At 39.4% G+C, this 24,615-nt stretch overlaps 1 protein-coding gene across 1 annotated transcript in view; it reads right to left on the bottom strand.

Annotated features, from left to right (window-relative positions):
• The window catches only part of IPPK (inositol-pentakisphosphate 2-kinase), a 29,217-nt gene extending 19,924 nt beyond the window's left edge, over positions 1 to 9,293 (bottom strand). Inside the window, exon 1 of the mRNA XM_056501398.1 lies at positions 9,126 to 9,293. Within this exon, the coding sequence (XP_056357373.1) occupies positions 9,126 to 9,206 (81 nt within the window). The 5' untranslated portion in view covers positions 9,207 to 9,293. The remainder of the gene's footprint in view (positions 1 to 9,125) is intronic.
• Between the last annotated feature and the right edge of the window lie 15,322 nt (positions 9,294 to 24,615).

The following is a 24,615-nucleotide window of genomic DNA, read 5'->3' as shown; positions in this document are numbered from 1 at the left end:
AATACAGAAACAGAGAAAGAAAACCCATCTTTCTTTTAAAGATGTGCATACAAAAGACACAAGTTTCAAATTATAAACATGGGGTGAAACACTTTCAAAGACTGGTAACAAATCTCTACAATTCTTACTCTGCTATTTTTTTGCAACCAATTTCACACACCACCACCAACCACTGCCAAAGGAGATGAAGATACAAAGTCAAATACTTTTAGAGAAAATAGTGTCTGTGAAGGCTCTGAACTTCTTTACAACTGGTTATATAACTCACTGTTTTGCTGACCCTGAAGAGCTACCAAGAACTTATCAAATACAGCCCTAAGGATGCCAGAGCTACCACTGTGGTTATTCATGCTATCTAATCATTGTGGGTTTACAACAACCTACAGCAACGACACCTACAGAGAGTACATCCTAATTTTCAGTCCAAGAGAGGGAGACAAACTGAACACAGTGATATGCAGACACTGATTACTGACAGTTCCAAGGGTACTCAATATGAACTATGGAATTGTTTAGCTGATATCAAGCTATTCCTGCAGTAGCATGCTGCAGCTGCATGCAGTATTTGTCAACTAAAATAATTATTCTGACTTTTTTTATTCCAAATCTACATCCCACAACCCCTTCAATTCCAATTCTAGTTTGAGGGATTTGAACAGAAAACAATGGTTTTCTATTCAGAAAGTGCAGTTTCTGAGAAGGAGAAAAATGGACAAAGAAGTGTTATCTTCACATCTCAGAAAAGATAGTGACGGAGAGTTCTTCCTTCTGAAAAATGACAGAACTCTGTGAAAACATGCCCACCACACTGTACAGACACCTCAGCCAAAGCTTACCTTCATGATACTCAACACAAGACATTTTAAAAGGTGGTCTCATCCAGGGTCAGTGTGCTCTGAAATGTGAAGGGTTATGAAAGATGGAAACAAACTAAGTGCTAGAAAATTTTTCAGCTTTTGAATGAAATACACTGATAATATCATACACAATTGTTTTCTAACTCAGTTTTCTTCTCCATAAGGTGGATAAGATCACACAAAACAAAGTGAGGAAAGCTACATTTCCTGCCAGTATGGAGGAAGTTTAGCAATACATACACACACATACTGCAAAGAAGCATTCAGAAATCGGAACAATACTCTTTTATTTAGCACAGGAGGCCTTGAAGAACAATGGTTTTATTTCTTAACATGAATAAAGGATTTCTGGCATGGCATCTGGCTTGACACCATTCAATATGGCAAACTATTATTTGAAAGTAAACCCCCCCTTATACTTGTTTTCTTTAGCACAGAGCTTATAGCATGCATCAGACTTCAGGTACTCGTTCCAATTTACTTTTTTTCTGCTTGGTTATGATCTTGATTCCCGTGAGAGTTAAGCCCTACATCAGGTTTCACTTTATAGCTAAGCTTCTATAACTTCACAATACACAGACGGTACCAATTCCAAGAGAATTTAATGATTGCACTCTGCAAGAGTGAGAAAGAAATGTCTGCCCTTCAGCCAAAGCAGCTAATCAGAGTACCTGAAATGATATCAAGCGATACACCCACTGGAACGAGGTGGAAACACATACCAGAGAGAGAACAGGATGAATAAACCCATTGATGCCTGGCCCTCAGTATGCATTAGCACTGTCTGGTTAGTACAGCACAGGCCCTGGCATCCTTGCTGTGAAACACAAGGAAAAAATGATCCTTAACATTTAAAAGCACATCAAATACCTCGTGCATCTGTCAGGTGAGTTGTACCAATCAGAACATAAAAACATGTCCTAAGCTTCCTCCCTTTAAGCTGCCCTAAAGCCCCCTCCATCAGCAGCAGCACACACTTCCCAGCATTAAGCTGCCAAGTCATCTGATGTTGTGTTGGAGAAACCAGGCATTCCAGGAAATTATTAATGGGGGGAGGAAATAAAGAGTCAAAACAGTACAAGGGATTAGAATGAAATTAAATAATTAAATGAATAGTTAGAACAAGAGAATAATTCTCAGCATCCAGAACAACTCAGCCAGAAGGCACCTAAGCAAGCCTTGTGCTCATGTAGAATCCAGTGACTCTGGTTCTTCCCAAGTAAAAGCAGGTCAGGGAGGACAGTTCAAGGAGGTCAGAACACCTCCTTGACACTTTATTTTGTGTCACAGAGAAATCCACTGAGGCAAAAGGAAGAGCCACTGAAAAGCTGGGAGGGAGGAAGAACTAAAAGAGTGAATAAAGTAGGCTCTTAGAACGAGCACTCCTACACAGCTTTGGGTCATCCAGGCTGCTTTATCCAAAACAACCAACCCACACCCCCTGTCAGCTGAGGGCAGAAACAGGAGCAGCACAGACAAAGCACAGAAACTCCATCACTGCACTACAAGTACATGTAACACACACGAGAAATCTTTTAAAGACAACAATTTGATCTCAACTGCAAAAGGAAAACATTTAAGCTTGAGTTAACACTGAACCTAACCAGATTAAAAAAAAAAAAAAAAAAAAAAAAAAAAAGGATCATTTTTAATCAAGGCTACTGACTTCCTGAGCTTCACTGCAAAACTGGGATTTATTTTACATTTTCACGGGATATAGCCTTCAGCATTCTCAAAAGTCAGGTAAAAAATAAAAGTAGACCCAAAGCAGAGTTTGAATTTCCAAAGAAGGTCACCAAAAGACAAGTCTGCTCCAACACTCATGACTAGTAAAAGACAGCGCCTCTGAAAGAAGTGCTCTGCAGGGAGGAGAGAGGCTTTGCTGCTGCTGGAGGTAAATGATCGCTGTCATATGGGATTAGTGTGAGAGCACAGAGCTGCTGTCTCCCATGTCCATCCACATACATGCTGTGTTTTCCCAACTGCATCTACAAAACTTAAGGCACTCATATAAGAAAAGTATTCATTGCTGTCTTTCTGCTCTCTCTCCTCTCTACATTCAGCCCTGCTGAATACCACCTTCCCTTTCACTCCATGGAACACACACTGCTCTGCATTCAGAGCATCCCTTCAGTGCAGAAACACTGTAAACACAAGAAAATTTTAAATTTAACTACTGGTACAAAGTGGAATTGAAATCCCAATACAGAACTAAAATTCCTTGATGTTGACTCAACCTAACAACTTCAGAGAAGTGTGTGTCAATAAAAAGCTTCACAGCTAATTCACAGGACTGGAAGTACTTCCAACTTTTAATTCTTTGTTTATAGTAAAACCTTTGTAGATTGTACTCAAGTAGAGTTAGTTCAATTAGTTATGGCATCAGCAGTGACACTTGTACCTGTTTAGCCAAAGCACTAAATATAAACAAATATAAAACTGTCTTTTTTTTCCATCCACTGACCACAGAGGTGTATCTAAATATCAACTAGCCAAGGTCAATGCAAGGAATCCTAGTTTAATACAGGTGTCACAAAGGTTCCCAAATTCTAACTCAAACTGGTGATTGCTTTCTGTTCCTAAAAAGTTAATTGTTCACAGCAAGACAGGCATCTCTTCCTTTCTGTTTCACTGATGACACACCCTGGTCACATACTTGGCTTTTTCAATTGGTTTTCATAGCTGCTTCAGTCAATTTGGGCAGAAGCTCCTCTACTTGTTTACAGTAAGTAAATAAAACTTCTAAAAATGAAAAGCAATGACAACTAAGAAAGAAGGACTATTACCTTTATCATCAAGCTGTATTCCTGTCCTTTTATCTAAGTAGGCTAAAGGTGTGCAGGTGTGGGGGTTTTGTTAAACAATGTTTAGAGTTAGACACTGCTGAGATATGCACACACTCAAAAAAACAATGCTGGTGAAGCCAGGTCTAAGAAATGCCCTATGAAATTAAAAAAAAAATAAGAGTAAAAAATCCAGACACACACACACATACAAAAACACAAGAGGCAGAAAATACAGAATCAGATGCAAAACTCCTCCCTACATTACATGATTGACAAAACCATCAGAAGCAGGAATTAGCACAGGTTTGGAATGTAAATACAAGAACCTCATCAAGGAGAGATGTTTAAGTTCAAGTTCAACTCTTACCAAAACTGTGCCTTTCCCATTGGTCAAGTTAAAATTCAACAAATACAAGTTGCATTTTATCTTTTTCTGGTAATATCTGTCTGTAAAAGAACCAAGAGACCAGAATGTGGCCATATTTTAAATCAGGGCAATATTCAGAGAAGGCCTTTATTAATAAACTATTGTATTTATAACCACAAGAACAGCAAAATTTCCCAAATTGAAGATTCTTTAATACAGGAATCAACAGTCTATTCTATATTTCCATGAAATCAAGACATTCATAGATATTAATGGGAAAAAAACCCAATCAGAACACAACTGAACAGAAAACAGAACACAACTGAAAAAAAATTTCCTTTATAGTTAGGGATCTGGAATTTCTCAGGAACAACTTAGAAGTTTTGGAGGAGAAAGTACTTACACAAACTTCAATAGCACAAAACAGATTCAGGCAAATCCACACAGAAAAACAACAGAAGAAACAGGCCCCACAAGTTTTGGGACTTGTACAAAATGACATCATCAGAAAAAGCACCTGAAGAAGATTCTCTCAACGAGACAGCAATTAATGATCAGCATCAACCCTTTCTGCCAAACAAGACCAGAGAAAAGCTGCAGATAACTAAATCCTTGCAACCAGAAGCTTTCTACTCTTTCAGCAACACCTTCTGTCTAAACATACAATCCCATCCTCTCCTCAAGTAAGTTTATTGCAACAGAACTGAACTTGTCATTATTCTCATAAACAAACAACCAACCAGCCACAGGGAAACTATTTCATAATGCAAAGGCTCTATGAGGAACAATTATCTACCCTGATTTGACACAAAGCTCCTTCTCATAGAGTTATTTCAAAGTCCCAAACCAAATCCCTCTCTCCTTTATGCAGCAAGTGATCTCCTGCACATGCTTTGCAGCCACCACAATGCAGGAAGCAGCTACAGACACAGTGAAAACAGAGACTGCTGCTAAAACACAAGACTGCCCTTCTCTCCCTGCACCTCTGCTCACAGTCCCCTGTGCAGTCAGCACAAGGATTGGTAAGGAAGCTCCTAAAGCTTGAAGGGAAAATAAATATCACAGAGAAGAGACATTATTTGTAGGCACCAATTTTGAGAACCTTCTGCAAGCTTGATTTCCCGGCTTGACTCCCTCATCCAGACTCCTTAGCTACACTTCATTTACCTTCTCCTTCTCCCCTCCTTTCCCTTTTCCTACTTGTAAGCTCACAGATGCTTGCTCTGGAGATGCTTTATGCATTTACTAATTAAGTCCTGTACCAAAACCCAAAGATATTAGGTGGAGCTGCAAACATTCCAAGACATGAAGTAGATGAATACTAATAATTCAGGAATCCAAAGCCATAAACCAAAACCTTTTGCAAGCACATGCCAAGGTTGTTCTAGACCATCTCACTGAATAAAAACCAAGCGGGGGAAAAAACTCCTATTTCTGACTTCCCCATACTCACCCTGAAACACAAGTTTAATGTTCAAATGTATTTCAAAATTACACTCTTGGTTACCACAATATCCCAACACATAAGAAGTAAAACAGAGGCCAGGAGGAACCTACATACTTCACGTCATAAAGGAACTACTGCAGACTACAAGCACATATTTCAACAGCAGGAGGATATCCAAGTTATTATTCCTAGAACTGCTTACACTACTTTCTACAAACATCTACTGAAGCCTTTTGAAATGAAGTGTTAAGTGTCCCACAAGAGCAAACAACAGATTAAATGCAAAACTCCAAAGGAAGATTTGCAGCTCACTTCAGAAAAATTAAGTATCTGCACTGCAGAAAGACATAATAGCTGACAGAAGATAACTGTTCTGCAGCAGTTCCTCTGAACCTTCTCTACTGCTCATGAGTAGGGAGAAGGAGGGAAAGCTCTGCTTAGCTCTCTTTTTAAATCTAAAGCCAAATTTAAAGCAGAAGGAGTGACTCCCTACTAAAAACTCTGGGAAAAATAAGCCTCCTTTCTAAACCACCTGGTTGGCTGTGATGGTGCTTGACTGGGGGTTTGTGGAGCCGTATCTGTGTCTGTCCTGCAGCACAAGTGTCTCACCAACACCTCAGAGTTACCAGCTGTATTTCACACCAGAACCATCAGGTAGGAAAGTTGACTGATCATTCTAACACTTCAGCAGACTGCAAGACAACACAAAGGCCTTTCAACCACAACTCAGTTTCAATTTGTATTAATTCATTCACAGCTTCAATAAAAAACAAAAGGAAAAGCTTGATCACCAGAGAAATTTGTACCATAGCTCTGTTAATCTTCTGGAACTTTAGATTCTCCAGAACTGAAACTTTAAAAATTCATGAAAGCAGAAGTTTGAGAGCTCATCAAGCAAGTACAGAGCTCCAGTGATAACAATGAGAACTGGAAATGCTCAGCAGGCATTCCATCTTTATTCACCGGATCACTGTGTAACTGCTGCCAAACTAATTAAAGTTACTCTGTAAGACTACCACTGTAAGAAGAGACGTGTTGAGCAGCCCATGCCGTGCCTCAGGATCCTTATCCTGCGCTGGAGGGAAAAGGAACAGAGATGCACTTGCAGTGATTTCAGCACACAGCAAGACTCCTGTCACTGTTACATCCTGCAGGATTAATAACCAGCAAGTGGAAAAAGCATAGCAAGCACTGACAGCACTTTCATGGAAACAACAGAGCACGTTCCATAGGATGCCAGCATCCCAGTGCCAGACAAAGCTTTGTGTGGACGCACTGGAAAAGTGGCTGCGTGTCGCCTGCGTCCAGGGCTTATCAGCTCACTGCCAGCAGAGCTGTTTGTTGGGCATGTGACTTTTCCATGACCAACTTTTTAATTTGGTACTGTACTGGAGTAACAACGCATTACATTCGTGTCTTAAAGGGCAACCTACAGGGAATGGAGCAACTCCAGGGAATAAGCAGAGCCTTAAACACAGGAGAGCACCCTGCGATGACCTGGGCCTTACAGCCCTTCCTGTCCATCCCCAACACAGCCACAGCCCTCCAGGCAGGAACTGGAGCATCCAGCCAGGCTGCCCACCCCAGCCCACACACCCTGACCTTGCACAGGGCTGTTATCAGCACTCCTAGCTGTGCAGAGAGCAGGAGTTCAAACACAACACCCCAGACCTCATTTTGTGAGAGGCAAAGCAGCTCATGGCGACTTCTCCAAAAGGATAGGAATTCACTTTTTTGTTGAAGTTCAAAAACCAAAACTTCTCAAATTTTCCAAAAGCAAGGAAGAGAGGCTTAGACTTAGAGAGGTAGGGACCAGCTTTCTCTCCTTTTCAAAACCCCACTACACATCAGAACATGGAAACAAGAAGCATATGCACTGATCCAATCTGGCCTCTCACTTGTTTCTGAGCATCCATTCATGTCTCTCCCACCACCACCAAATCCCTATCCCTTCCTCTGGCACTGATACACAAAAAACATGAACTAGAAAGCTACAGAATGAAGCGAGGACAGTCAAAATATCTTAGCTGTGCTACTGACCCGTTCACACAAACCTGAGAATAACTTAACACCAGATCACGAGGATGATGATTAATGGTGCAAGTATGTCCTGTTGTAAGAGGTACAAAGTTACAATGAATGTCTAAAAAGCATTTATAGGCTTCACGTTTGACAGACTTTGTCATCAGTAGACACAAAGATCCAAAATGTAAGCTTTACTGTTTCAAAGTTGTCTATAAAGGAAAGAGTGAAAGTGAAGTAGATACAATTTATCTCAAATGTTTTAGCATCTTGTTAAAAAGAGAACTGGCACACTCAGCAGCTATTCTGAGTCACTGGCTGACTTCCTCACTTTCCGCATCTTTAAAGATAATCACAATTACATCACAAATAATCCATTATTTATCCTGATTCCCATCATCCAGTGACTGAGTAGTTTCTACAATGCCTTTTCAAAGCTAAAATGTGACAGGAAACAAAATCGTACACGTTCTTCTTGCACCAAAAATTGCTTTTAAATAATACTTGATATAAAGAAAAGGAAGGGGGAAAAGCCAGAGCCAAAGAAGTGCCCCTCCTAAAGTCTGGAGAGCAACACAAGATTTCTAGCCTTTTCTTAGGCTTGGTATTTGTTAATATTTTACATCTAATTCATACTTATAATACAGAAAAAACACAATAAAAGAATCCAATAATTTCAGTCATTCATTTAGACATAATTTTTAAAAACTGTTATCAAGAATCAACTTCTATTATAGATAATTTTCTACAAAAATCCTACATTTCATCCTTCTGGCTTTGCTGAGTTTTGATCTATGAATCATCAAGAACATTCTGTGGCAAATGCATACAAGCTTTTAAACTAAAAAGAAATCCGTCTGTAAAGCACAAAAAACGCCACAGGCACTTTTTAGAAAAGGAATACACTCCTTCAAGGAACACGTATCCCAATGTATTAAGCAAATAATGTATATGCAAGGGGGGCATGAATACACTGTCAGCTTGTTAGAGTTTGCCTGTTTTGATTCAGCTTCATTTAATCATTACTGCTTCAAGTGCTGAAGCTATTCTACCGGAATTTTTTAATAAAATACACTTCTATCGCCGTGCGCCCCCCTCACCCCAAAATACCCCAGACAAAAAGGAAAAAAAAAAAGAATCAACAAAACAAAAAACCAGACCAACAGGTAGATGGGAGAATCGGAATGAAGTGACCGCCGGGGTCACATCACACCAGCTCTGAGGCAAAGCCAAAAACCTCAATTAGAGTTGGGAGCCCGGCCCAGCACTGCAGCGAGTGCTCAAACTCCTCACAGAGCCAGATCGGTGACAAAGGGAAAAACACGCCTTCACCAGCTCGCTTTCTCCTGTCACATCACCCGCACCCGGGAATGATGACGGAAAAGGTGAATTTTAACACTTTTCCCCACAGCTCCCATCTCCAGGCGCCAGCTTCCCGGCTATCGGCTGCTCTCCCTACCATCCTTGCTGGCCATGACGGAGGATCCGGGGAAATGCCCACTCATCTCCCCCACGGGACGGGCCCGATTCCCCGGCATAGAAAACTCCTCCGGGGAAGAAAGCAGCGAGGGCGGGCGGCGGGGCCGAGCGGCCGCTCCCGCCGGGCTGCCCCCCTCACGCGGGCCCGGGCTGGGGCTCCCCCGTACCTGGCAGTGTGAGACGACCAGGCTCTGGTTGCCTTCCCCGTGGTACTTCCATTCATTCTCATCCATCTTCTCCACTTCCATGCCCGGCCCGGGCCGCGCGGAGGGCAGGAGCAGCCGCCGGCCCCGCCGCCTCACGCCGCCACCATCGCGGCTGCGCCGCCCGCCTTCAGCCGCGGGAAGTCCCGCCCGCCGCGGGCGCCATCTTGGAGCCGGGCGGCGCCGCCGCCGCCGCCATGGCGGGGCCGGGCAGCGGGGCCCCTCAGGCGGCGCCCGGGCGGGACCGGCGGGACTAAAGCAGCTCCTGCCTCTGGGAGCGGCCGCTCACAGGAGGGGATGGTCCCGCTCTGCTCTGCGACCGCCTCACCTCGTGTCTTGTATGCAGTTTTGGGCACTACACTATAAAGAAAAGGATTAAGCTATTGGCATCCAAATGAGGCCATAAGGATGCAGAAAGACCGGCAGGAAAAGGCTTATGAGGAGCAGCTGAGGGCACTTGGTTTGTTCAGCCTGGAGAAAGGGAGACTGGAGGGAGTCCTCATCTTTGTCAGGAATCCACCCAGAGTGGGATCGGGCACTGAACCGGCTCCTCTCGGTCACAGCCCAAGGCTGACAGAGCCCAGAGAGTTTGGACAATGCCCTCCGGGACAGGGTGGGATTTTTGGGGTGTCCAGAATCGGACTCTGGTCCCGGTGGGTCCCCTCCAGCTTAGTGTGTTCTATGTTGTGAAGTGCCCATATAACATAGTGTGTGGAAGATGAGCTTGGAGCAGAGGCTCTGCGCATGGTCCAACACCCAAAATAGGGGATGTCTTTACCCTTTGGGATTAAATTTCAGAGTCACAGAATCAATTAGGCTGGGAAAGACCTCCAAGACCATTAAGTCCAGCTTACAACCGGTCACCACCTTGTAAACCCAACACTAAATGCCACATCCAGTCTTTCCTTAAACACCTCCAGTTACACCAGTGACTCCGCCATCCACCTGGACACTCCCAAAGTCTTTTCAGCTACAGTTCCCAGCTACTCTCTGAATTTTACAGATGGTTTTCTCTTGCAGTCAAGTGTCTGTTTAATTAGCCTTGTGCTCCAATACACCAGGTCATTCAAATATCCAGTGTTACAAGCAGAAAGATGAACATCTGCGTAACATTCTCTAAAAATTAAACATTAAGCTTTTTTCCCAAATATGAATATACATATATATGACTTACAACAAATAGAAAACAATCTAAATATCCAAATTTGCTATCACAAACACAGGATTAAATTCTAGAAACCTTAATCCAGTAATTTTTATGAGTTTTGACCACAAGCAGTGAAACTTACCCTTCAGTGATCATTTAAAACAATCCCTAAGGGCTCTCTGAAATTTCCCCTTTTCTTTCCTGCTTCCTCACAAGGCTCTTCATGACAGGGGCCAGGCTGACACAAAAGGAGGTAATTAACACTCAGAAGCTTTCCTCTGTATAATGAACATTTGTATAATTTGGATGGGACCCAAACTTGACTCTCTGTTGCAGCTTTTCAAAAGAGAGTCAAAGCAAAGTAAACTGTGCCTTTTTACAGAGAGAAGATGCACCTAGAAGGCTGAAAATAAAACTTGCATAAATCTGCAATGAGTCATTGATTTTTTTAATGTGTGTGGTATAACTTAAACACGTCATCCAATTTCATTAAACTTAAAAAAATGAGGGCTAAACAAAATATGTGCTAAAATACTGATAATCACTTTTCCTTTTTTAGCATACTATACATGCCTACATGAAAAAGGAATTCTTGCTCCTTTATCCATTTGATAAAGATGAAAATAAAAATTTCTTTAAAGCAGGTTTCTGTCATCTGTGTTTGCAAAATTTCTTTATGTTGTGTTACTAAAAAATGCTTATCTAAAATACAAGAATTAACCATACCATTCTGACTTTTGAGAGCATTATAAAGAAGTTTCTCACAGGACTGTAAGATTGTGGTATTTATGATACATTCATTAAAAAATAACTACTTCAGAGAAAGAGTATTTGAAGACTTATTGGGCTTACACCAAGAAATAATGGAAATAATAGCAATGCATTGTCTTGCAATGGCAAAACTAATTGTCTCAAATCTGAAAAATGCACACTTACAGAGTTAAAAATAAAGTGGAGGTTTGAGTGCACGGGTGAACACTGAGGACACCAAGTTTTAACACACTCCTTCTCTCTAGCAGAGCACTTCCCTCTCCACCTTTTCCTCAGCATTCCAAGGTACAGAACTACCACTTGGGCAATTCGAGGTGGTGCTGTGAAAATACACTGGTGAAACTTAAACCTGGAGGGACAAAAGCCTGTTTAACATATGTTATTTCTCCCAGTGTTATCAGGTCTTATGAGTCATTTCAGGTGTTATCTACAACGTGCTTGGACTGAAGTATCAGAAGCTTTGGTGCTATTAATGATATTCAGGTATTGCTTAACTGGAATTCCCCTGTCAGGTGGTGTAAGTACAGCTGGTGTGGACATACCTGGATGGGTTTTAATTAGCTGCCTTGAGGTCTGCAAGCACAGAGCTCAGTGACCTGCAAAACCCACCTGGGGATCTCAGCAGATGGCCAGGTATCCTGTGGTATTTCAGTATGTAAATAACTGAGTTTAAAACTGCAGCAGGAATGCATAATGTAATAGTACCTTCAGCTGTCCAGCCCCCACTTCATCCCCTCAGCAGTTCTTTTTTTGATGTCACATGAAGGAGTCAGGAGAGCACCACAGGCCTGAAATCTCTTTTCCTCAGAGTGCTGTAACTGCTTTATGGCACAGTCGCTGTTTCTTGGAATACTTTACTATTAGGAAGCAACCGACACTGGACTCCCTCATTTGCCATCTTTTGCAATTTGTAAGTTCACCAGGGAATGAGAATGAAACTGTAACAACAGTCCACATTTCACTTATTCACTTTGAGGAGAGAAAAAAAAAGTATCAGGCAAGTATTTAATGTTAACATTCTTTGCTATAAAAAGCTCATTAAACCCACATCTGAGGGGAAAAAAATACATTGCCTGAGAGACTTATAATAAAACTGAGTGCCAGTACTACAAAGGCCTTGTAAGCTCATGAGAAGGATTTTTGCTATAATAGGTACATCTTAGTTCTCCTGGTTCCTAGAATGAAAAGCTTCTATATAAAAGAAAGGAATATTTTGTTCTTTACAAAAAGACTAATCATGACACAAAAGATCCTATCCTGTGACCTAGAAACATCTGCCTGGAGAAACCAGGTTTAAAAATCACAAATTCAAGGCAATGAGTCCAAAAAAATTAAATGGATTTGATAATACCAGAGTGAAATTGTGCTACAAAATACTATTACTATTTGTTTTAAACTACTACACCATTTTCAGTTTCAAAAGATAGAATTATGCTTAAATAGGATTGCGTTTCATACTTTTATTGTACTCAGACCAGCAGAAATGGAATATACTTATGTAGCTCACATCATTCACATTTTCAAGCTTTGTTGTTTTTTTTGTTTTTTTTTTTTCTCATATCAGGACACCACCATGCCACTGTTATTTCATGAATCCCTGGTTTTTTCTACATAATTTCACACACATATTATAAGTGCAGGAAATTTTATGCCCCAACTGTCATTTCACCGTCTCACACTGAGAATAACTGATCCTACAAAAAAAAATTTAGAATAGGACTGGATTTTGTCATTCAGTGGCTTTTTTTACAAAGCATGTGTGGTGCTTTGAACCACAGTAAAATACAGTAGAAATAAAGGAAGTCATGGCTTCAGGAACAAGGCTGTAAGTAACAAGAAAGGTGACTTTACATGAATAAAGATAAAGCCACATTTATATTGTTAGCAGATAAGAGCTTGCACAAGCTTACCACAGATATGGATAAACAGTTATTATAATACCAAGAATTTTAATTGCTGCATACAGTCTGAGGGAATTAAAAAGTTATAGCCACAGCAGAAAGAAGAACTCTGTTCTGTACATCTTTCTCAAAGAATTTCCAGCACAGACAATATGTTTTACACATAGTCAAGACAATTTTAAAACATTTCCTATGCAGGCATCCTGTACGTTTATTGAAGTGAAAAACAACAATTTACCTGTGGGACTTGACCCAAAACACAAACAAATGACGAACAGTGTTGTGGTGATTTTTTTTTATTGGTAAGACGAAACTGTATGGAAAAGAAGATAAACTGTAGGAGGCCATTATAGGAAAAGACTGTGAGAAATCCTAGCAGCTTTGACAGGGTGTTAAGGCAGAAAGGAATTAGACCAACCCCATCTAAGCACCTCCTTAAAGACTGTTCTTAGACCCTCTAATCTGCCGGGAAGGAAGGAAAGATGAAGGGATAAAGAGCTTTTAGGTCTTGCCTGGTATTAAAGGACATACCAGCAACTAATAACCAAAATACTCATTCCATAAAGAGGTGAAAGCAGAGCAGTTCTGTAGCCTGGGCAGAACTCAGGTAGCCACAGGACTTGTGGTGCTTTCAGGCCAGGCCAGCACTCCTCAGTGCAGGTACTTGCTGTAAAATTACACTGTTTGCTCACCGTCAAACACCTCTTGCAACTGCTCCTGGGAAAACACTTTGTGTCCTATCACAGATGTACCCCAGCCTTGTGCCCAGCCCTTGGACCTGTTAATGGTTAAAGGACAGCATTCAACTTCTTTTTCAATCAAGTGAACCTGTATGAACCTCTTTAAGCAGGGAAGAGGACATGTAGATTAACCTGGTTTTCAGCTAAACCACCATCATTTGGCAACACTTCTGTAGGAAACCTTGAAACCTTCCCCATTAGTACAAGGTCTCCTGAAGATAAATTACTATTTGATGTAAATTGGTCACATGTTAATATTTTGGTTCATACCCAGAAATGCTGAACTGTAATAGAGAGGAAACACCAAACAGCAATATATAGAGTGGTACAGACACACTGGGCATCAGCTTCTTTTGTCCTTACAGAGAAATTCAGATTTATATTCCTTGGCACAGCTATCAAATACTTTCAAAGATAGAGATCCTTCAATTCATACGTACTACATTTTATTGACTGTACGGTTAATCATTTTGGAGTGATCTCAGTATGCAAATGGCATCATAAAATTTAATGTTCCCCCTGACCAGCTTCCTTGAAGAACCCAATTTACTGGAATTGTCATGATTGATATTAATAAGCAGCACTGATAAATAGCCAAGAGACACCTTCTCCAATTCTAAACCTGACATTATCTGTCATCTCCAATACATAAACAGAGATGTAATGCAATTCCCAAGCAGAAACACCAATATAAATGTTATGGAATCTCAAAAGGGAGATCTTGTTCTCCATTCCAAACCTGGCCATATTTTCCTGTGTCTCTCTCACATCACGCTTGATACATGGACACCCATGAGTCACCTCAGAGCAGATTATTCATCAAATGAATGGTCTAGTTTTCTCTGGTGGGATTTTTTTCCCCAAAAAATTGTTTAGTTGAGTCAGCAGAGCAGCGTGACACACAGCACAGCCACGCGAGTGCTGCAGCCGTCACTGGAGGAGGAATGGGAACACATCCCAAAGCGGCCGGGAGCGCAGGATTTGCCATTCTGCTGCCAGCTCACTCTCAGACCACATTAAGCTGATTATGAAACTGCACTTTGAGCAGCTGCAGAACCTCCTGGCAGGGCGAACACACAGGGCCCTTCCGAGGAAAGGAGAAAACACACAGAAGGAACAGATATCTCTGGGTGTGCTCTGAAAAAGCAGCAGAAAGCTCAACAATGAGGAAATGTTTTGGGAGAATTATGACTTGTTCATTAGTGCAGGAGCTGTTACTGACAGAGGGGTTTGGGTTGGTTTTTTCCTTTCTCCCCCAGAAAAACACATGAGTTTGAGATCTCCCATGCCCTCACTGTTCCATCTACCCAGATTATGAAAGAAAATCAAAGGGAGCTGCACCATCAGAGGCTCAGTGATAACATATTCCACTAAACTTTATTGACTTAAAACAGCTGTTTCAAAGGTGACAATCTACAACTCTCTTGATTAAGGTGGAACGAAGTGGATACTTAACAAGTGATTACAAGATCTCTTTGACTGATCGTCTGCCAAAACCAAGTGCAATATCCATCACAATAAAAACCTTTATGATGGTGTCTCACTTGTGTACTCATATTATGCTTTTGTTCCACGTCACACCTTTCCAGTACATTTCCAGGGAAAAAAAAATCCAAGTTGCTTGGAAAAGAAGAAATGTTCCTAACAGTGACAGAAAGATAAATATACTGGAACATATATATATATATATATACATACATATATATATATATACACACACACACAGATCTCTCAAATCAAGCTTTTTAGCAAGGAATTAAATTTGATTGAGTATAAATTCGAGATTAAATTCTACACTTATTAAAACAGAATCAGGCCCAAAATGTAGTGAAGCCCCTACTCACTCAAAGTTTGGCACCTTGGAAGGTACAAATCCATCTGGCATGAATTCATACCTTAAAAAGTTATACCTTGATGATCTACCTGATAGCTGGTTCTGAACCTAAAAATCTGTGACACTGTGTTACAGTGGAAAAAAAAAAAAAGGCAGGGGGGAGGCATTTACATTTACCAAATCATACCTGAAGACAGGAATTTAATTGCAGTTATGGGTTTCCAGGGGTTTACAGTGTTGCAAAACAGATAAAATAGGAAACAGCCTCATCTGCTGGTTTAAGGAGATACTATCAGGTGCATTACTTTTTTTCCTCTCCATGTATATCACCTGGATCTCATAGAACAAAATCTATAGGATTGAAATTTGGGGTTGGTTGTTTGTTTTTCAGTAGGAAAGCCATTTGCACACTCTCCTCATATGACTGGGGGATCCCAGGTAATTCAGTGAAAGGAACAGCTCTGTATCTCCTTCCTAGCTCCTGTTAATACAGACAGACACATCTAAAGGGATTGCTCAAAAGCTTCCATTATTTAAGTTTCTTGTAATTTTACTGAAGCTTCACAGTGCTCCTAAATAAGCTATTCCATGGCACTGTTTCAAACAGAAATGTTTGATGGACATTTTTGCTGTTTTTTCTTGTTTGTTTAAAAAGTTAATTAAAAAAACAAAAAAAAAACCCTTTTGATATAAAATTATTAAAAAATATGCTGATTTATCATATTAAACTTTTTAATAAAAACCTTTAGCATTGAAACAATAATGAAGAAATTATTGGAAAACAGTATGGGATGACAGGTCACCCTGAGCTTAAGGATGGGTTTGGTTTTTTTTCCCCTGTCTTTTTAGTCTCAATGCACCAGAAGAGGTTCAAAGTCAATGGAAATTAACAAAAGGAAAAAGTTAAAATAGGAGTGAGGATTACAGATGGCAGCTGTGAAGATGCAGTCAAAAAGTAGAAGAAAGGAACACAGAAGCAAATAAAAAAGAAAGCTGCAGAATATCAAAGGCCCTAAGCCTGAACTGTTATTTTTTTAAGCAAATTGCATTCCAGAGTTTAGTCCTAGAACATAATTTATCATGATGAGAAAATCATACCATAACTATTCTTTATCAGGGATACAGCACTAAACCAAAATTGCATAAAGAGGCTTTAGAGGAGATTAGATTCACATAGACTCAAAGGGAGAAAATACCATTTCAGAATAACCCATGTTATCTGCCAAAATCTGGTTCACCAGAAATTGCTCACTAAAATTACTCTAAAAAGGAGCAGCCTAACCAGAACTTACCTGTTTTCTGTACAGTTATACATATATTAACCTTCCTGGACAACTCCGTGCCCCTGAGAGGTGGAAAAAAACATTTATTAGAAGATCCTTGTACAAGGATCACACTATGACCATTCAGACTAAGGAACAAACATACAGATTTTATTCTCTAAGCTTTTAGCCTTCCCCTAAATGCATTTTCTTCCACGCTGTGAACATTTCCCAAGGGCCCTTCTGAGTTTTGAGAAAAGCCTGAATTTCCCTTTTATTTCCCATCATGTCCATCTCATGCCCCAGCTCCCCTCATGTGCCTACAGGCATCATTTCAGCACTCTGGGCTCTTCCCAGAGGGGATATTTTCAAGGATGTTTTGGTGGAATGCCAAATAATCCTGCTTGTGCATTATCTCTTTAGTGAGACAAGAGATCATTGGAACACTGGGACAGAGAAAAAACCCCATACATAAAGAGCTTGATCTATCAGGAATTTCCCCTAAACCAGCAGTAGATTTGGGAAGTGAGGCTTTATTTCATAACCATAGGTGCTGCACTTTGAGCAATAATTCCCTTTCTGCTGGAGCATTCTTGCTCTATCATGCTCTGTCAGGACAGTTGTAGCTTAGAGGCTTTTGGTTATCTCTGTACATAAATAAGCTTTACAAAATCTTGATGATATTCACAAGAATACACACCCATGTACATGTTAGGAATAAAGTGAAATGACAGCAAACTTTCACAAGCATCATACTGTCCTTTTGAACCATGGTGCATAATATAAAGTGAATTGTCCTTTCCTGCTATCAAAGTTTCAGGCTCACTCCTTCACATTACTGCCAACCTAAAATACCCATTTGATTTCGCATATATTTTGGTTTTTAACTCTTGCAGAAACAAACTAGAATATTTGGTTCTAACAAATATTTACCTTTACCAAAATAACCACTCCTCTGCCACCAGTTTCCTAAAGCAATCATTCCAAACAAGATGCCTAAAGTAAAGGAAGTGTTACTGATAAGTAATTTCAATTGAAACAAATGCACAGAAACTCTTTAATATGAATGGGGAGTTTATATAATACATGAGAGAAAGAACACTGACCTACTGCTTTATTTGGTTTTACATGGAGATGGCCACAAAGGCACCAAGTAGACATAAAAATATTGAAAAATAGTCTATTTTCCAAAAAGTACAAACAAAGATGCAAATAGCAGGACCATAAATAAACCATGAAGGTAGAAAAAAAAATTCCCCAAGACTCTTACTCATTAAGAAGCTCAGCCTTTTCTTTTTATAAAGAGGGCAACTACCTTTAGATTTTGCATACAAGTTTTTCAGTTCCTCTGTTTTTCTGCAGCACATTGAAATGTTTGTCAGAACACAGGACTACAGCCTGTAAATGGTAACCTGCCTTTCACAGTGTCTCTTGAGTCACAGATGTCCCATTCCTTTGAAACAGGGAAAACACTCCACAGCTACTGAAAAACATTGGTGGAATGAGTGAGAGCCATCACTGAGGTGGCACATGTAGAAAAGAAGAATATTGGAAAAAGCTAGAGAACAGACTGGCTGCATCCACATGAATTCCATTGTGAAAACTGTGCTTACAAATTTAGGGGGAACAGAAGGAAGGATAAACAACACTCAGTGATTTCAAACAAAAACAAACAAATGACAATTAGAGACATCAGCATATACTGGGGAAAAAGGGTTAAAAATTGCAGATTAGGATGAAACAGAAGACAACAGGATAAATGGAGAATACTTACTGGTGTCACAGTTTAACAATATGTTTTAGGGCTGCTACTTCATTGGCAGTTTTAAACAAGAATAAAACTAGATGTAAACAGGCATAAAGCTGAGATGCTGAAAATGGAGCTCCACCTTTAATTTGTTTAATTATGTGCCTGAAGCAGCAGAAATAATTCATCACAGCAACATGTTAAATATTTAGTTTACAAGCAGTTACCCACACCAGGAGAGAGGTTACAAAAAGAACAATAAGCCAGCACTGTCATCCCTGAAAAAAAACCCAATCTTCAGAAATATTGAAGTAACCACCAAAGCAAAAAAGCTGCTGCAAAATTGTAGGTATTCTAAAACTGATTAGCAGAAGGTATATGAAAAAAAAGATGCCAATAGCATTTAATATCCTGTCTGATTTGCTGAATATGTTACAGGTAAGTTTTTCCAAAAAGCATAATTGTTTGCCCCTACACAGTTAACAAACTGATACCAGATCTCACTATTCCCAACCACAGGCCATTTAAAATACTGCTGCCAGTTAGAACAGACTACAAAAGGCTCATTGCAATATCGTGTTGCACTGGCCAGTCTGGTACAAAAACAGGAGCTGTAATAAGAATGGAAAGACATGCCTCATGGAAGCCCTGGATTCACCTTCCCTCTTTATCCAGTGCTTGTTACTGTCCCAATTCATTGTCAAGATGTGCTGTCTGCCAGCAAACAAACATTAACTTCATTTCATGTTGATGCAAATATTTAACAAATTTAATGAGAGAAGATTATGTGAAAGATTCTGAAAGGGAAGCAGGGAAGGGGAAAGGACAACAAGCACTGGTGTGTGCTTTTCTGCTGATTTCTAGTCTCAAACTGAGTCAGCCCCCCCACAGCTAAAATGAAGCCCTTTGGGGATGTTCACTATTTTAGAATACATTTAGAAAAAGAATCAATATTAAAGGTTTGTGGAAAGAAAAGGAAATATTTTAGAACTCACACACACAGCCTCCCTGAATACACCATCAAGCCATATGGTGCACACATACAGTTGTGACACAACATAGACAAATTATTTTCTTTTCTGCTGAGGTGACTCACAGAAGAGCTCAGGTTTCAGCTACAATTAAATCTTCATTTGATCCTTCAGCAATTGGAAACAGCTCCATGAATCTAACACGGCTCAATTAAACAGTGTAAGTGCCTCAAGTGTTCATCCAGCCTGAGCCAAAAGGCTTTTAATGCTAAACACAGGAGGAATTCCACTGACTCCTGCAGAAGCAACAACTTAAAAAGCATAGCATTGAGTCATTGAAAGAGGCCTGTCAGAGACATTAGCTAAACATCAGTGAAAGACTAATGACAAAAATCAAGTGTTGCATAAATTAATGTTGTTCAGCAAAACCTCCATCCATGAAAATACCTAATTCCACATCAAAGGTTCAGCACTTCCACTAAATTCAAGTACATATTTAATTACTCTTAATTGATGACTTAGCATGCACATGACAACCACTTCAAGAATTAGCTCACAAGCCACATTAAAATACCCAATGGTTTCAGTATCAGTCTATCACACTGTGAGGCAAGAAGAAGACAACAACCTTCTCCCAACACATTTGTAGATCTTTTTCCTATCCACAGGAAAAATTGATTTCCAAAACTCTTGCACCATCCCTTAATATGCCGTCAGGAGAAATGTGACCTCTGGTATATACAGTAAAACCCAGCACACTTCCCAGAAGAAAGGATTTATATGAGTAATGCATTATTTTGAGCCCTAAACAAAACATTATCTCATCATACACATTAAAATTCTGTTCCCATTTATTCTTGATAATTCAAATTCACAGTGAGATAAGGCATGTCTAAGGGGTCAGCTTTTGTAGTGATCCATTCCAAGAATATGTAAAATCCAAAGCACTGTAGTAGTTTATGTTCTTTTCCATCACTCCTACACGTGCCTTTATGCAAATTTAACCCTCAGGTTGCCAATTGCAACAGAAACATTCACAGAAAGTTGTTTTGATGCTAATGATGCTGTATAAATAATATTTAGGGGACTAGTGCAAAGTGTCAACTGCACATTCATATCATAGATATGTACAGTTATTAAAGCAGAACTTCACAGAAAAATGCAGAACACTAGGAATTCTCATTACTATTGCAATCACTTATATGCAGCATGCAAAATAAAGTTTAGGTCTTGTAGGTAATGTAATTTATAAGTATTTGTAAATATTTATAAATAACAGGCAAGTTCCTTCCCCCCCTCCGAGTCTCAGTGGAGAAAAGAAAGTTTCAGTGTGAAGTGAAATAAGTTCAGTAGCTTGAGGATACAACAATCTTGTTTCTATGCAGCATTCTTTTCTGACCACCCAGAAATGCTGCAGGAATCAGGGCCCAGACAGATCATGAAGTATTTTCTGATAGAACCTACCTTTTTCCTCAGTTTCTTGTGGGTTTGTTCACTTTTCCATGCACATAGCAGAAAATTCTGGGAGTTACACAAGTAATATCAGTCATCTGAGGCCAAAGTCACTAACTGATCATTGAAATGATCAATTTAAGCCCAGTTTGCATGACTGGGCTCTTGCCTCATCCCAAATATCCTGCAGGGACAACATCTCTACACTAAAAACTGCTTTATCAAGTTCACTGTACTCACTACTACTCAACTACAAATAAAAGTTGATAAGGATTTATCCTCTGAAAAGGTCATATTGAAATGTGCTGCATCATAGCATCTACAAAGACTGAATTTACTCTTATATATGCATTTTTCTTTTAAAAATGTGTTTTATTTCAAAGATGAACTTTCATACTTGGTATATGTCTAGGATTACAAACTTATTTCTCTAAGATGTGTATTTATTTAGCACTAGAGGTTTGCTTGAAATATTATCAAACATTTTGGTGATTTAATATTTCTTCTCCCTACTCTGTTTTGAAGCTTTTTCATCAAGAGAGATATTTGCAGCTTTGTCTTTAAGTGACTTAAGACTGATTTGCTGTTTAGTTTAACTGAACTGACACTTATAGTCTTTTCCAGCTTTTATTTATTTGGATTTTTAAGAATTACTGTGAAAAACAACTGATATTACATAACAGCTAATGAGGCTATGCAAATATCACCATCAACAATCCAGAGCCCAGTAGTTTAAAGCAATGATAACACCAAGGTGGTCACAAATCACAATTTAATTTGCCCTCACATTGTCCCCTGACACTTTCTAGACTTTGATAGTCCTGCTGATTGCAAACAGGCATCAACTGAGTCTCCCAAACAGATGAAAGATCCTTCCATGCAATTTCACCTCAAAATACATTGCCCACCGAAGTTACCCAAATTACAAGCTAAAAATCAGCAGTTTACTTCTCAGTGAAAATTGTACATAGCCTTCTAATAGAAAACAAAACATGACTTGTTATTACTGGAATAAATTCACTCCCCCGCAAGAAAACCATGAAAATAAATATGCCTATTACTCCTATAGCATATATATTACCTAGAGTGACTCTGGAACCATGATAAATTTAAAATAACTGATAAATTTAAAATTACTGAAGGGATCAGCAAAAAGCTGGAAGTGCTCAGTAAACACTTCCTAGCTGTATTTGGTAATGTAGGCAACTTTATACTGCATGAGGATAACAAAATCATGGAAATATGCTAGATCACATAATATAGAAATAATAAAGTTTAGGATTTCATATGGAAAAACATAACCAAAAATCCTAGAAAATGCCCAAAAGATCTGCCTTAGGATATCAGTGGGACGCCAAAATCTATTTCCAGTGCATGTGGGAACAAATAGAAAATTTCTCTAGAGTGTCCCAATGTAAAAAAAATAACAACTAATAATTGCAGGAGACTTACAAGACTTTTAATCATGGATTAAATGTAAAAAGGAAGTTAATTTATCAGGTAATAATTTACTTCATAATAACAGTAAAATTCAAAGGAGAACAATATCATTAATGCTGGACAGAAAGCTACTAAACAAACCTGGGATTTGTCCTTTGTGTGAGCAATCACAAACTCATTATTTAGGTTTTTTACTAGGCACTTCACCTAAAGCACATGGCATTCTAGACAAAATAACAGTGAAGAACATGTTACAGGAATTTAAAAATGAGTTAAGTGAAAGACCTCATGCTTTTAGCAATTCTGTCAGGACTTCTGCATTGTTCTCAGTTAAGTGAAGCTCACAGAACTGTCAGTGCTGGTGAACAGCAAATCATAGTGGGAACAGAGCGATCCTGATCAGTTGGTTCACTGCATTCATTCCCTGGGAGCACATTCTCAGGCACATATTAAAAACAGAACAAGTATTGGCAGCAAGCATTTATGTAAATCCCAGTTAAAAGAAAATTATTTATGCTCAAACTTTAAAAGCTTAATCTTTTTAATCCTTTAAATACGAAAAACAGGCTTAATTTGATGGCAATATAAAGTGCTACACACTGAAAAGCCTTTCATCTTGAGGATAAGGAAATAAGGACACCAATGGTTAGAAACTAAACATCCCAAATTTCATATTTTAATTTACCTAGCTCTAAAGGTAATAGAATCTGAAACAAGTACAGACGATCCCCTTATCTCTTGAAGTTCTCATAGCAAAACTATTCATTTCTGTGCTCTTAGGTCCAACTAATGAGTCAGTAGGGTGATACACAACAGTTGCAATACAAAAGTGGTCAAGGCTATATTAACTAGCAGAACCTTCTGTCTCAGGTGGATTTTGCCACTTAGACAAATGTTATGTAATTAATTTGGCAGCAAGGCAATATTTTGGAGAAACAGGCATATGCATGTTCTTTTTCCCCTCTATTTCAGCTTTAGTTATCCAACAGTTAACTCATCCTCATCCAAACAAGCATGTACTGACTATTCTCCAGCTGTTTTTACTCCTTCAAGCAGGCCAGCATACAATAATCCTTCCTGTAGAATCCAAAGCAGTCTGTTCTAAGCTATGAATGATGAGATGTGGTCAGTCTTGTGTGACAAGTTTCAAAGATGTTAAAATTTTGCCTCGTTTGTTGCAACAGCAGAACACAAATCTTTTCTCCTTCCAGGGAAAACACAAACCTGATTTTCTTTACCTCCTCCAAATAACTGCCTCCCTGGCTTACTAAAGCACTCTATTCCCTCAGAACAGCTTTTGTGCTGTCAGTACATCTTTTATATTTTTTTAAAGCAATGGAATGCAGTTCTAGATGGCACAGATATCACAGAGTATTTACTCACAGCTTAAGTGTTTTCTTTGCTTCAGTGGGTTTTATTCAACTCCCTGGTGACCCCCACCTGTTTGTCTGCAGAGTGACTTCAACTCTATGCCAATAGCTTAAATATATGAAACTTAACTTACATTAAATTGCTCATTCAATGATAGACATCAAACCTACAGAGAGCATAGGATACTGGAGATGTGGTGTTATATAACATCTATCCCATTGCTTAGGAGAGGATTAATAAAAGCAGCAGAATCCATCATAGCTGGATTAACCCAGGCTCTTCTCTGCTTTGACATGGACAGACACCAGGCAAGAACAGAACATCTGAAGGACCTGCTGTACCCTCCTTCACCTCAAACCACACCCAGCACTGGAAATCATATCCTGTCACCCAAGCCATCCTCAACTCCACTTCAAGTGTTTCCTGCTATGGAAAACCTCCTGTTAAGCTGAAGACTTCACACCTATCTTTTCCAGTGGGCTGTTAATATAATGCGCAGCAAGGCCAATTACCTTTCAAATGAAGTTTAATCAAAGACGACACCTCACCCTTAACAGATTTAAAGTTATTCTGTTCAATTACTGACAAATGTGTCAAATACATCCCTTAGAGGTCCCAAGGAAATAGGATTACCCATGCTGAATATTCATCAGAGAGGAAAAGGAAAGTATTACTGCCTCCTCAAGAGGATAAAACAATGTCATGAGAACCGATTTCCAATCTTATCTAATAAAAAGGCAATTTGCCCCCAGATCTTTAACACTCATTTGTTAAAGTAACCCAGAAAATTACTGGAGTGATAGACTAGAAACACACAA

The sequence above is a fragment of the Oenanthe melanoleuca genome, chromosome 12, assembly GCF_029582105.1.
Source record: "Oenanthe melanoleuca isolate GR-GAL-2019-014 chromosome 12, OMel1.0, whole genome shotgun sequence".
NCBI lineage: Eukaryota > Metazoa > Chordata > Aves > Passeriformes > Muscicapidae > Oenanthe > Oenanthe melanoleuca.
This window is presented reverse-complemented; position numbering and strand designations above follow the sequence as displayed.